Here is a 13,182-nt window from a genome sequence, read left to right as displayed (position 1 = left end):
TAGTTACTTGATTTTCTAATTGCAATTTATGTAACGGAGTGAATAATTTAAAATGGAATAAATACCTACTTGAATGGATAATATATATAATTCTGTGAAATAATCATAAAATCTTTGTTATTATTTTTTTTATACTCATATAAACGTATTGCGTTATAGTTTGTTTTTGTAATAATTTTATTGAAAATATTGACTGCACTATAGCGCTTTTTATTATATAAAGTTATTGTGTGTGTAGTTTTTAATTCATCGATTATACGTGTCAACTACTTGAGGCCTAGGAAAATAATATAAATTCAAAACCAATAGCTTTTTTACATTAATAGGAATTCAAAACTTGTTGGTATCCTCAACTTCTCGAGAATATAGAACTATTATATTTATTTAACAATGCGTTTTTAATGTTCATATGAAAGTATACAGTAGGTATAATAATATTACATAGTACCTAATCGCACGGTTCTACAAGTACACGTCTTGAATATAGTATAATGTGCGAAAATAATTATGTCCGTTTTTCTAAGTGACAAAATTAAAGCATTATTATTATCAATCTAAAAGAGCTTATAAGTTGAACAAATACAAAATATTTAATGATTGTTTAATCTACAATCTAATAACTTTTGATACAATATACCTATTTTGTTTTATTTGTAATATATTAATATGTATACGTGTATAGTGTTGAACATGTCCTAAAAATAACTGTAAATGCATCATAAACGACTCCGATTTCATTTATCATAACATCAACATACCTTATTTAACTTAGTAATACTCAATATAGTATATACATATTATTATGTTAATATAATAATATAAATAATAATTTTGGCTTTAGAATGATCAATCATTTATGAAGACGATATTAAGAAGGAAAAAGGAATCCGATTTGAGCACTGAGCCAATGAAAAATCAACTTAGCCGTGTATTAGGACTACAAGATTTGATTTCACTTGGCGTTGGTTCAACTCTTGGACTTGGCGCTTATGTACTAGCTGGAGAAGTGGCGGTAAAGTTTACCGGGCCTGCAGTCGTTTTGTCATTTGCTTTTGCAGCTGTAGCATCGGCACTGTCAGGTAATTATAGACGAGTGTAATTAGTTTTCGAATACAATATTTAGTTAAAATTATTATTAAAATATATATATATTTGTATATTAATCGCTATCTAAATAGTTATATAATAGTTATAGCTGGTTTATGGTTTTATGAGCAAAACCTAATATATTTTTATATCTACGTAGGTACCTATATTTAATAAATGGCAATGTTGGCTTACGCGTTTGCGATCCACATCTAAATCTATTACATTCATGTTTTTTTAAATTTGGTTCTTAGTTTACTCTATACTCGAGGATATGCACCTCGAAGCCAATTTTTAAATTTTTAGTCTCAAAGAGAGGCTCACGTAGGGATCTTTAAAGGATCCTAATAAAGCAAATATTATTTTGTATGTTTATAAGATTATTACGGGTTACAAAAAATAAAATATTTATTATAATTGGAAAAAATGTTAGACCTGCATTTTAAATTTAATTCACTCAAATTACTGTGTTAAAATCTTTGCAGTTTACATTTAGCGGAATTTAAGAAAGGGTATATCTTGCATGGGAATTTACTTTGTCACAGGAAATAGATCAGCTAGTATTAAATATCCATTATGACAATAAATCGATATAATTGACAACCCTACAAGCAGGAATGAAATAAAATATCAACTCCAAAACAACATTAAGTACAATTTAATATTGTATATCATTCGAATCTCTAAACGATGTTATGAATTGCACCTAATTATACAATAAGTCTCCAGTTGAAAATGTGATCAATTTAATTGTATATTATTATTTTTACCTGAGGGGCAAAAAAGACATATGAATGTTATTTTAAGATGGTTCGGCCTAATGGGATTTCAAATACTTAAGGGGGGCATGGCCAGCGTAAGACCTCGATCTAATCATAAAATGGATGCATGTTATTTACACTACAATTTTTTGATATTTAATTAATTAATTTTTCCACTTGTACATTAATTGCCAATTATTACAGTTTCTGATATTTAGCGTCTAGTTTTTGATTGCCTTTCCCGCTCACCTAAAAGATTCATATTTTTTTCACTTTTTCAATTTCAATTTTCCCTTTAAATTTTTTTTTCTTTTTTTCTCTATTATATTGGCTACCAATGTAATATTTCTGTTTATCATCAGTCTCCTATAATTATTATCCGTATAATTAAATTTTTCCACAACATTGGCTTCTCAATTGAATAACATTTTTACATTTATCAATCCAATTTGTTTGTATTTTTCTGCTTTGTTATTATTGATATGAAAATAACTGTTAACCTGTAACGTTAAAAAAAAAAAATAATAAAATGGCCAATAATAATTGTATAAATTTAATTATTAAGTTATAAGATTATTATTATTTAATTATAAATACAGTCGTAGGTACCCACGTATGGAGAAATAGTTGGTGTAGACAACACCTAGTAAACATTGTGATTGGGAGGTATATTATGACAGAAATATTTGAAAAAATTTACTCGGTTCCTATGTTTTTTACTGAAGACATAATTTAGCTAGCATTCTAAAATTAAAATTGTGAAGTATTTATAATTAGTCTGTATTATTAGGTGTTAATAGGTTAAAAATATAATTATTGATGATATTATAATTAAATGTGCTGTAAAATTACAGTAAATATTTAATTTTTAATTTTTTTAAATAGATTATAAGCTTTTTAAGAATAATATTTATAAAGAAAATAAAATAATTAGAAAAAACTTTATTTTATTCAGGATTATGCTATGCCGAGTTTGCTAGTCGTGTACCAAAAGCCGGGTCAGCATATGCGTTCAGTTATGTGGGTATTGGTGAAATAGTGGCATTTCTCATTGGTTGGGATTTAATATTAGAATACAGTATCGGTAAGTATAAAAAATGTGAAAATTAGTTTATCGTGCATTTGATGATATCATATTTTTTATAAATCAATTTTCTTGTTTTGATAACGATGATGTAATTAATAAAATATTATTATTTATCTATATAGTTACCTACCATCAAATAGAAATTATTAAAGTAAAATTAGTATTATATGTTAACGAAATCTATTGATTAATTAAAATTTAGTTCATCATTATTAATTTTTTATGGAAATTATAAAAAAAAAAATTGAACCTTATGGGCGTTATAATTTGTATTTAAACATAATATTAAATTATAAATATTTTAGGATGTGCCAGCATTGCAAGAGCTTTAAGTGGGCATATTGATAAACCACTTGGTTATCCAATGAGATCATTCTTCATAAAAACATTTCCAATGAACGTGGAGTTCTTGGCACCATACCCAGATCTTTTTTCATTCACATCTATACTATTGTTAACATGTAAGTATTAAAATTAAAAAAACAATGTATGAAGTTGCAATGAAATCATTAATATTTCGAATTTTGATGATATAGTAGATATAGAAATCGGTAAGTGAAAATATTCATTAGGAATTATCTATGGAATACCTTTGGGTTTATCTTCCTGTAATTTTTTACACGTAATAGTTGATTTTAAAGCTATTGCTAACAGTCTATTAAAAACGAACGACATCTAAAAGCAATTATTAAGGTTGGATGGTTTTCAAATATTTATAATTAAATTCTCAGTTAAATATATTTTATATAAGTAATAAGATTGAGCTATATTTTGTTATAATGATATTTTTTTTCTTTATTGAGTTTATTATTTTATCAAATGTGTTCAATACTATACATATATTGTCAAAACATGGATCAGACAGCTTGATTTTTCTTGCTACGACAACATTATTATCGCAATTGCAAAAACCAATTTTGTTGATCTATTTAATTAGAATTGTATGTATTGAAAATAAAAATTATAGCTGAATGGATTCGAATTTTTAGAATTTCAGTTATTACTTATTGATGTATAATAAGTTAGATTATATTTATGTTATTATTTTTAAATTAAAAAAATAATTGCAAAGCGATCGAATGATGTGATATATTTTATACTTGTTTTCAATATTAAAAATATAATATAGATTGTATTTAATTCTTGAGATTGTTAACGGATCGGTTTGACAGTATACTCTTCTGACACTTTTATCATCTATATTTCCCTAATATTTGTTTACGGGTTTTTCATTCTGTTTTTGATCCTGTTTTCCAAAGTATTACAATATTGGTATTTAATCGTATCTCAACCCCATAATCTGTTTTATTTTTCATAGTAAATATGATGATATCAAATGAAAAATATATCAACTATATTACATATATCGTATGAATAACTTTAAATTGAACATTGAAATACTTCTATTAAATCTATATGTTTTATTAATTCGTGTATCTGCCTTAAAGGTTTGTTACATAGTATTATCACTATAAGTCTGTAATAGTACCTATTATATTTTATAGGTAATATTATATTAATTATGTAATATTAATATACCTACTACTGAAGTGATTAATTATTTTTGTTTAAGTGTTGATTGCATGGGGAATGAAAGAATCGTCCTTACTTAACAAGATATTTACTGTTGTCAACCTGCTTACAGTTATCACAGTAGTCATGACTGGTCTATATAAAAGTACGTGAACATGTTTTTTTTTTTCAGGAACCTATAAGATCCTAGGAAAATAATATAGTTACATAATATTTACAACAGATATATTTGTTCAATATCTACGAGTGGATAATATAATTTTTAAAGAATTTAACAAAATATTTATTAATATATACTAAATGTTTAAATGCAATGTATCTTAAATGAATTGAAATAAATGTACTATACACATTGGTTTAGATTCATATCGAACCCATTGTTATAATATCATATAAATTATGTAAATCATTGCAGTCGATATTTCCAATTGGAGTTTACCAAAAGAGAAGATACCACTGAATATTGAAGGCGGAGAAGGTGGATTTTTGCCATTTGGATGGTCCGGAGTGTTCGTGGGAGCTGCAACGTGCTTTTATGGATTCGTTGGATTCGATGCCATAGCCACTACCGGTAAACATTTGATATACATAAGCTCTAGACATAGTTTAGACATTTTTCAGACGACTAATACAATTTTGTTTTTTGAAATTATTCAAGGTGAAGAAGCCAAACGACCTACACGAGACATACCTTTGGCAATAGTCATATCGTTATCAATCATCACTTTATCGTATTGCAGCGTTGCTACCATATTGACACTTATGTGGCCATACTATTTACAGGTACAACAGTTTTATAGCTTATACCTACTTTAAAATATTTTGAAATTACTGCATGTTGATTATACTAAATGTTGAATATATATGCGGGTGAGAATTGTCTAATTTATTAATTATAGTTGCTGGAAGAGGGACTGCCGAGTTAAACACTAATATTTTTGTGTCTTGTAAAAATAAATTCCTCAATAGGTCTTTTAAAACTACTTAAAACTACTTCTCTAATGTTAAAGTTAAAGATTCATATTTAATTTTCTATGCAAAAAGTAATATCACTAAATGATGAATAAAATATATTTTTTACCATTAAATTGATAAATCAAGGATTTAACTGTAGATATAATTATTTATAGCTCCTTATATTATCAGAAGGTCTTAATTTGATGAAATATACAATTTAAAATACCTATAATCAACACGTTATCGTATAATGTGTTTATGGTGACTATAGCAGTTCCATTATTTATAAGTCTTAAATTGGCAATAAGAATTATTTTGGGCATGGAGCAGTTTTACTCATAGTTGTCAAATCATATGTTTGCATAATTCAATACCTACGTTTCCATTTTCTCACGGGTTCACTATTTTTTAACGACAATAAATCAATGTCGTTCATTAAGCGTGATAAAACATGTTCTGTTTGCTAATAATCAAAACAAAACAGTTAAATGTAGGTACAGTTAAATTGTACGATAACCATAATAAATTGAAATGATATTATTTACTTTGCAAGTTATCATTGGTACTCGGAGGTAGGTACAATAAATAAAACGTTAAATTCGTTATAGCGATATTGTTTAGTTATCAACTCCTTGTTAATATAGTTACCTACTGAAGTTAATCAACACTTATACAACATAATACGTATGGAAGATTTTCATTGTTTTTAAGGTTGCATAGTATTATTTTACTGTATGAAGTGATAATTTAAATCTGAGATAAATAATGCTCAGTATCTAAGCCTTGATGGATTAAATGTGTTTTAAATTTAAATATATAAATGTTGAATAACTTGAGGAGTCGAGAGTGAGAGACGTCTAATTACCATACTTTAATATTACATACATAGGGGTTAGGGTTGGTAAAATATTTTGTTATGGAAAATTGTTGTGAATGGGTCGGCGCACAGTCTTGATGGAAACATTTTTTCACATTAATTGATTTATTTTTGATTTAAATTATTTACTTAAAAAATAATATCATAATCATAAATATTTAGAACCTTTCATAGTTTCAGAAATGACTTAAGGTTAAGCGCTTATATATATAATAGTTTCAATACAAGAACTTTATTTTATTTTATTTTTACTTAACAAATAAAATGTTCATGATTTCACAAGTGTGTTTAAATATTATCAGCAGGGTAGTTATAGATCCGAAAATTCGGGGTTAATGTAATAATATTTAAAATTTTTGCCATGACAGGTATCATCGTATACGAAAAACGATTCTTAACGGAGATGACTTTGTCGAAAACTGATTATGCGTAAAATTCCTGTTTTTTCGTTACTTTTTTAGGGTTTTTCCTGACGCTTTTGAAAACTACTGGACATTTTTTACTTTAAACTCTCCAAAGTACCTAATAGATGCATTTTACTTTTCAAAGAGGGGCTTAAGTCAAAAATCAAAGCATTATTTCTACTCCAAAACGTGATGACAGACACAAAAATAGAAAGAAAAAAAACATACCTACATCATTGTAAAATCAATACATTTTTCATTTCCTTCAGATTCTAATAAAACTGTGAAAGTTACTGTATCGTTATTAAGTTTTTGAAGTAAATAAAATAATTCAAAGATTTTGAATGGATTTATAAGGATTATTTATTTATTTTTCTATCCCAATCGTTTCTGAAATTTGTGACTCATTGTGTTTATATATTTGGTTGATAAATTATAACAGACTAGAGATAATCTTTATGCATGGTTGCTTTTAAAAATTGTTCATGCAAATTTTATCTCAAATACGGTTGAATGATAGAATATTGTGACTTTGATGTTCTTTTATCAATTTATCCATTTTATTAGTTTCATTAGAGATTCTAGAAAAAAAACCTAAACCGTATGAATTATTCTTCCAATTCAGAATTGTGTCGAATTGAATTTATACACAGACCCAAACAATTTATTGAAGTTGACGTTTAGGCGATTAGAGGCATTTTATAGATGCTTCTATAGGCAATTTTGAAGTGAGCCCAAACCGATTCGATGATATAGTATTTATTTTTACTTCATTGGGTCATAAGACTTTCTTGGATATAGCAAGCATTTCTTTCATAGACCAGTTTGAAAAGTCAAGAAGTTACCGAATATTTGATGAAAAGAACACTGTATCGTTATAGTATTGATATACATTTTTGGTATGTTTTATTGGTTTAACGTTAAAATAATTTGTATAGTCGTACTTGAATTTCAGTGTCATTTGAGAAATAATTCAATGTGTTTTGATTAGCTTGATTTGTTCTCAGTAAGGTTCTCATAAGATTTTATTCAAATACAATGGCTTAAACTTCAAGAGTTTCGATCTTCGGAGAAAAATGATTTCATAAATAGATTCATTAATATAAGTTCATTATTATTATTTTTTTTTTGAAATTATTAAGCAGAAAGATATTTTGATGTCATTCTATTTTACCATGTTCCAAAAATACACAATATAATATATACTTGTAATAAAATAGGCAATTTTAATAACAAGTAAATTGTTTATGAATATTTTGGGTGTTTAATCAATGCAATTTACTATAGTTATTTTTTTTTTCATATCAATAGAGTTAATTTTTCCAGGTATATAAAAACAATTTTTAAATTTACCAGACAGCAAGTTTGAGTGTAAATAAACAAATCGAAATTTCAGTAATTAGTTTTGTATGATTTTTTTTTCAAATTAGTAGTTATATTATGTTTGAAAATAAAATATCCAATTAAGATACATATCACTATTGTAGTTTTATTTTTAGAACATTTTTAAAGTTTATTGTTGTAGTATAATAAATAAATAAAAAACTGTCTGGACGAACATAATTAAATGGTATACGGGATATTGAACTTTTACTTTTTTTCTATCAAATTTTCTAAACTTACTCAAATTATATAATAATAACAAGTATTGGAAAAAATATCCAAGAACAAAATATCCTTTGCTCAAATGTCAAGTCAAATATAATTATTTTTAAACTTGTATTATTTGCCCCATTTGTGAGGTATGAACAATAGACTTTTAGATTCTGAACGAAGTGATGAATATATTGATTTTACAATGATGTGTGTTTTTTTTTATGTTTGTTTTTGGGTCTGTGTACAGCATAACTAGTCGAAATAATGCTTCAATTTGAAACTTTGGGGGTGGTTTCCGATGTAAAAGTGAATATCCTTGGTGCATTATAGTATCAAAAGTAAACATTTTCCAACAGTTTTCAAAAAAATCGAGAAAAACAAAAAAAAAAAATGACAGAAAAACGGGAATTTATACGCAAAACCAGTTTTCGACCAAATCGATATTTTTATATGGTTGTAATTCAAAAACTAATCACTGTAAATACTTGAAATTTTCACCAAATGTTAATGTTAGTGATATCTATATATAGTTTAATTTAAAAAAATTTTCGACTTTTTTTGAGTTATTTATAGACCACTGAAATTTTCGATTTTTTTGGAGAATTTTTTTTTGAAGTGTCGCTAAAAAAATGTTGGACGACCAAAAAAACTTGAAGCATCATTATAGGAAAAATTTTAAGTGCGTTTGAATTTTAAATTTTTACGAAATAGCGTAATGATAACGATTTATCCTGAAACGATTTTAAATATTTGTTATTTTTCAAAAAGTATAAGTCGTAGATACTTGAAAATTTTATCAGTTATTTAGATTGGCATTTTCATTACATGATTTAATTTTAAAAATATTTTGCCTTTTTTTGAGATATTTATAGATGACTGAAATTTTCAATTTGTCTGAACATTTTTTTTTGAAGTGTCAATAAAATTTTTTTGGCCTTATCAAAATACTTGAAAATTTAATACAAAGTTCCTCATATGTTATTCTTTTAGTGATTAAAAAATTATAAGAATACATAGGCACAATTTTTTTTATTAGCATTTGAAGTTCAAATATTGACTTCATACGTAAAATTACGGCAATTTTCAAATTATCTTAGATCGAAATTCATAAAAATTTTTCTTTTTAATTCTAAGATTTGAGAATTTAATACAATGCTCCTAAAATATTTTTACAATAGCTGTTGAAAAATAAAATAAATATATAGTCACATTTTTTTTTACAAGCATTTAAGTTTTAATTTTGACAACATACATAAAAATCACGAAAATTCGCAAATTATTATAAGCTAGAAATTCATAAAAAATTTTCTTTTTTAAACTAAGATTTGAAAATTTAATACAAGATTCCTTACAAATTTGCCAATCTTTATCACAAAAAAAATGTCCACCGGAAATTCAATTTAAATTTTTATTAGCATTTGAATTTCAAATATTGACAAAAATTCGTCAGAACCATGTATATTTGCAAATTATTTTGTAGTTCAAAATTCATAATATTGTTTGTATTTATATCTAAGGTTATAAAATTTAACACCAAGTTTTCCATAAGTTTTGCTTCAAATAGCTATAGAGAAAATTTTAAGCGTCATTATAGGAAAAATGTTTTGAGCGTTTGAGTTTTAATTTTTTATGAAATCGCGTAATGATAACGATTTATCCTCAAACCAGGTATTCGTATATCTATGATAATATAAGGTATTATGAATTATGATAAATACACGATAACTATACTAATTGATTAACCATGCCTTATGCAAAATGCGTCTTAATTGAAAAATAAAATATTTGTTTCAAAATAGAATATATGACAATATTTAAATATAATATATCCTAGACCGACAAATCATCTCCGTTCAGAATCGTTTTTCGTATACAATGATACCTATCATTGCATTCAAATTTAATCACATCCATTACAGTAACCTACTGTACAGCAGAGCGATATCCACGACTTACCTGCTTTTTTTTAACCGTTGGATATGTTAACCTTGATTTATTATAACATTTCAATGTTTGTTTTACTTTTATTTTATACAAGGACCCGGAAGCTCCTTTTCCACATATATACCAACAGTTGGGATGGCATGCTCTCGAATGGATCGTTACGATTGGAGCAGTGTTTGCTTTATGCACAAAGTATGTACTAAAGCTATTTATGTTAGCCAATACTAATATTTTTTTTTCTAACAAGTAATTGTAATAATATTATACTGTTCGCCATTTTGAATTTTCGCCTACATGATTTGTAAGTTGTAACAGTATGACCAATACGCCATGTATAATCACAATATATGACCAGGTACATAACTAACTAAACATCTATCAAAACAACCCGCTGGTATCATATGATAAATTATTATTATATTGTGCTGTATTATGCGACATGCATGTAAAGAATATAGGTACACGTATTTTCGATGTAAAACATGGTCTTAAAACTGTTCGAACTAAACATAGCATGTGTGTGGGAGACGAGACTGTGGTACTGATTGCAAAAAACCTCAGGTGGTCGTTGATTCATGTGCACATGTCATCATTTAGAGTGGTTGAAATTTCTGTGAAATACATCTAATAAAAAGACAAACCCACTCATCAGTGTGGACTGGCGCTTTTTTTTCTGAATACCTACCTGAATAGCGAATACGTATATCGATTATTCCACGTGCCATTATATTAATATAATATACTATATATATAACATTTAAAAGTAAAACATACTACCTATACCAAACGGCAAACAATACAATTGACATTTTGAATGTAATATAAATAAATAATATCTTGTTTTTAGCATGATCGGTACACTGTTTCCGTTACCCAGAATATTATACTCTATGGCATCCGACGGGTTATTGTTTCACATTTTTTCTAAAGTTGATCCCAATACAAAAACTCCATTTTGGGGTACATTCATATGTGGAGCTTTTGCTGGTAAGTACGAGTACAAATATATAATGTATACACAATATGTGATTATGCGACACATATTTCACAATAACACGCAAAAAGATATATATAAAATAAAAATAGTTTCTTTATTAAGTGTCTATCATAAGTAGGTACTTACCTATCATCCAAATATTTTGATTTTATAGTTTTTCATATGAAATCGACTTAATTATTGGCCAACTTAGTTTATTTTAATGTTATTAATGTTATAAGTGTGATTGCATGATACTAACTTAACTGAATTTCCATTTCAACAAATAAGGCTGAATCTTTTTTTGTTTTTAAATTTAAACGTTGATATGTTATTAAGATATAATTTATCAGCTCCGCAAAGACAATAATTGAACAATATCATCATTTGAATAAATAAATCTGATATCGTTCGTATAAAATCAATCTTTTCTGTACACTTTCGCTACTTATAATCTCATTAGATAATTAACATTCTACGAGTATAGTAATATGAAATAAATTAGTGATAAACACTTTGTATGTTTAGCGATTTTGTCCAGTCTTTTCGATCTACAACAATTAATGAACATGATGTCGATTGGTACATTGATGGCTTACTCACTCGTGTGCATTTGTGTTCTGATTTTGCGGTACACGAACGATAATCCCGAAGAGTGTAAAATTAGAGACAACGGTCGTTTTCGAGTTTCCCTTATGAGACTATTATCATCTAGTTTCAATCTTCCAAAGTCGCAGATCACAACAAAAAACACTGGTCGTACCTCCATCATAATTATTTTGGTTTACCGTAAGTATCAATTGGTTGATTTGAGTTTACATTTATTTTAGGGTCACGAAATCGTTCCTTGACAAAATTACCATGCTAAGTATTTGATTATCAACCTAACCGTTTTCAAGCACACTTTATAATTAGGTGTATATTTTATAAATTACTTTAACTGTTCTTTTTATTTAGAAATCATTTAGGATAAGTTTTTAATCTCGAATATAAATGGGGAATCAATTTTGAGTGAGATGCTTCAATTTTGCATTTGTTAATTTAGTATCCTCTACAATATATTACTATTAAATAGGATTTGTGTTTTTCTCTTCATATCCAATACATTTGTTAAGTCTGCATTTGGTTTTAAATAATAATTGACAATTGTTAATAAAGTAATAGAATATACACATAAATTGATACCATGTTTATTTCAATGTATGAGCTGTTCAGAAAAATATTGTTTAAAAAATTTTATTGCTTTTACACCAACGTGTTTTACGTCAAAATCACACAGCTGACCTCTTGACAAATAATTCCCGGTATTAACATCACAAATTAACGTATAAACAGTTTGACTTAAAACTAATCGCGTGTGTCATATTTATTCACCCATAGATAAAATCTGCACTAGTGTACCTCACATGTAAATCGATGAGAGGCAATGCCTAAACGGCAGTCTCCTTCGCGACAATTTCTCATTTTTGAGTGACATCATAAATTCATAATATTATGTTTCAAAATATGATTACATGTATTTCTTTGTTTGAAATTAGATTTTTTTTTTCACTGCGTTTTATCGGTAATTATAATATCACATATCAATAAATCATATCATTAAATCCCAGAAAATTCACAGATTAGAATAATATTGTGCATTAAATCCGACTTCTAAAGCCGTTAATTGTTGGAATTTCTAAAGTCTAAATGTGTATGAGGTTAACACAAAAACAACCAAACTTTATTGAATGCACTTTTAATTTGTTATCTAGTGAACTCTATAATAATATTAAGTTGAGCTTTATGCTCAGATTTTTAAACATAATAATTATTTATTATTATTATTATCACTATCACTATTATTAAATATAATATATTAATATATATATATATATATATATTTATTTACTTATAAAAGCTATATTTACATTATTTACAATCTTAGCTGGGGATGGTCATAGAGGACTTATGTATGTTTA

At 26.6% G+C, this 13,182-nt stretch overlaps 1 protein-coding gene across 1 annotated transcript in view; it reads left to right on the top strand.

Moving 5' to 3' along the window:
• LOC107163895 (high affinity cationic amino acid transporter 1-like) overlaps positions 1–13,182 on the top strand; it is a 28,138-nt gene that overhangs the window by 10,942 nt on the left and 4,014 nt on the right. Inside the window, exons 3-11 of the mRNA XM_015511525.2 lie at positions 842–1,079; positions 2,803–2,931; positions 3,240–3,395; positions 4,508–4,612; positions 4,883–5,038; positions 5,126–5,250; positions 10,340–10,437; positions 11,093–11,232; positions 11,750–12,010. Of these exons, the coding sequence (XP_015367011.2) occupies positions 842–1,079; positions 2,803–2,931; positions 3,240–3,395; positions 4,508–4,612; positions 4,883–5,038; positions 5,126–5,250; positions 10,340–10,437; positions 11,093–11,232; positions 11,750–12,010 (1,408 nt within the window). The remainder of the gene's footprint in view (positions 1–841; positions 1,080–2,802; positions 2,932–3,239; positions 3,396–4,507; positions 4,613–4,882; positions 5,039–5,125; positions 5,251–10,339; positions 10,438–11,092; positions 11,233–11,749; positions 12,011–13,182) is intronic.

This window comes from Diuraphis noxia, unplaced genomic scaffold (genome assembly GCF_037042655.1).
Source record: "Diuraphis noxia isolate RWA-SAM2 unplaced genomic scaffold, SU_Dnox_SAM2 contig0001, whole genome shotgun sequence".
NCBI classification, from domain to species: domain Eukaryota; kingdom Metazoa; phylum Arthropoda; class Insecta; order Hemiptera; family Aphididae; genus Diuraphis; species Diuraphis noxia.
Note: the sequence above shows the minus strand (reverse complement) of the source record. Positions and strands in the feature narration are given on the sequence as shown.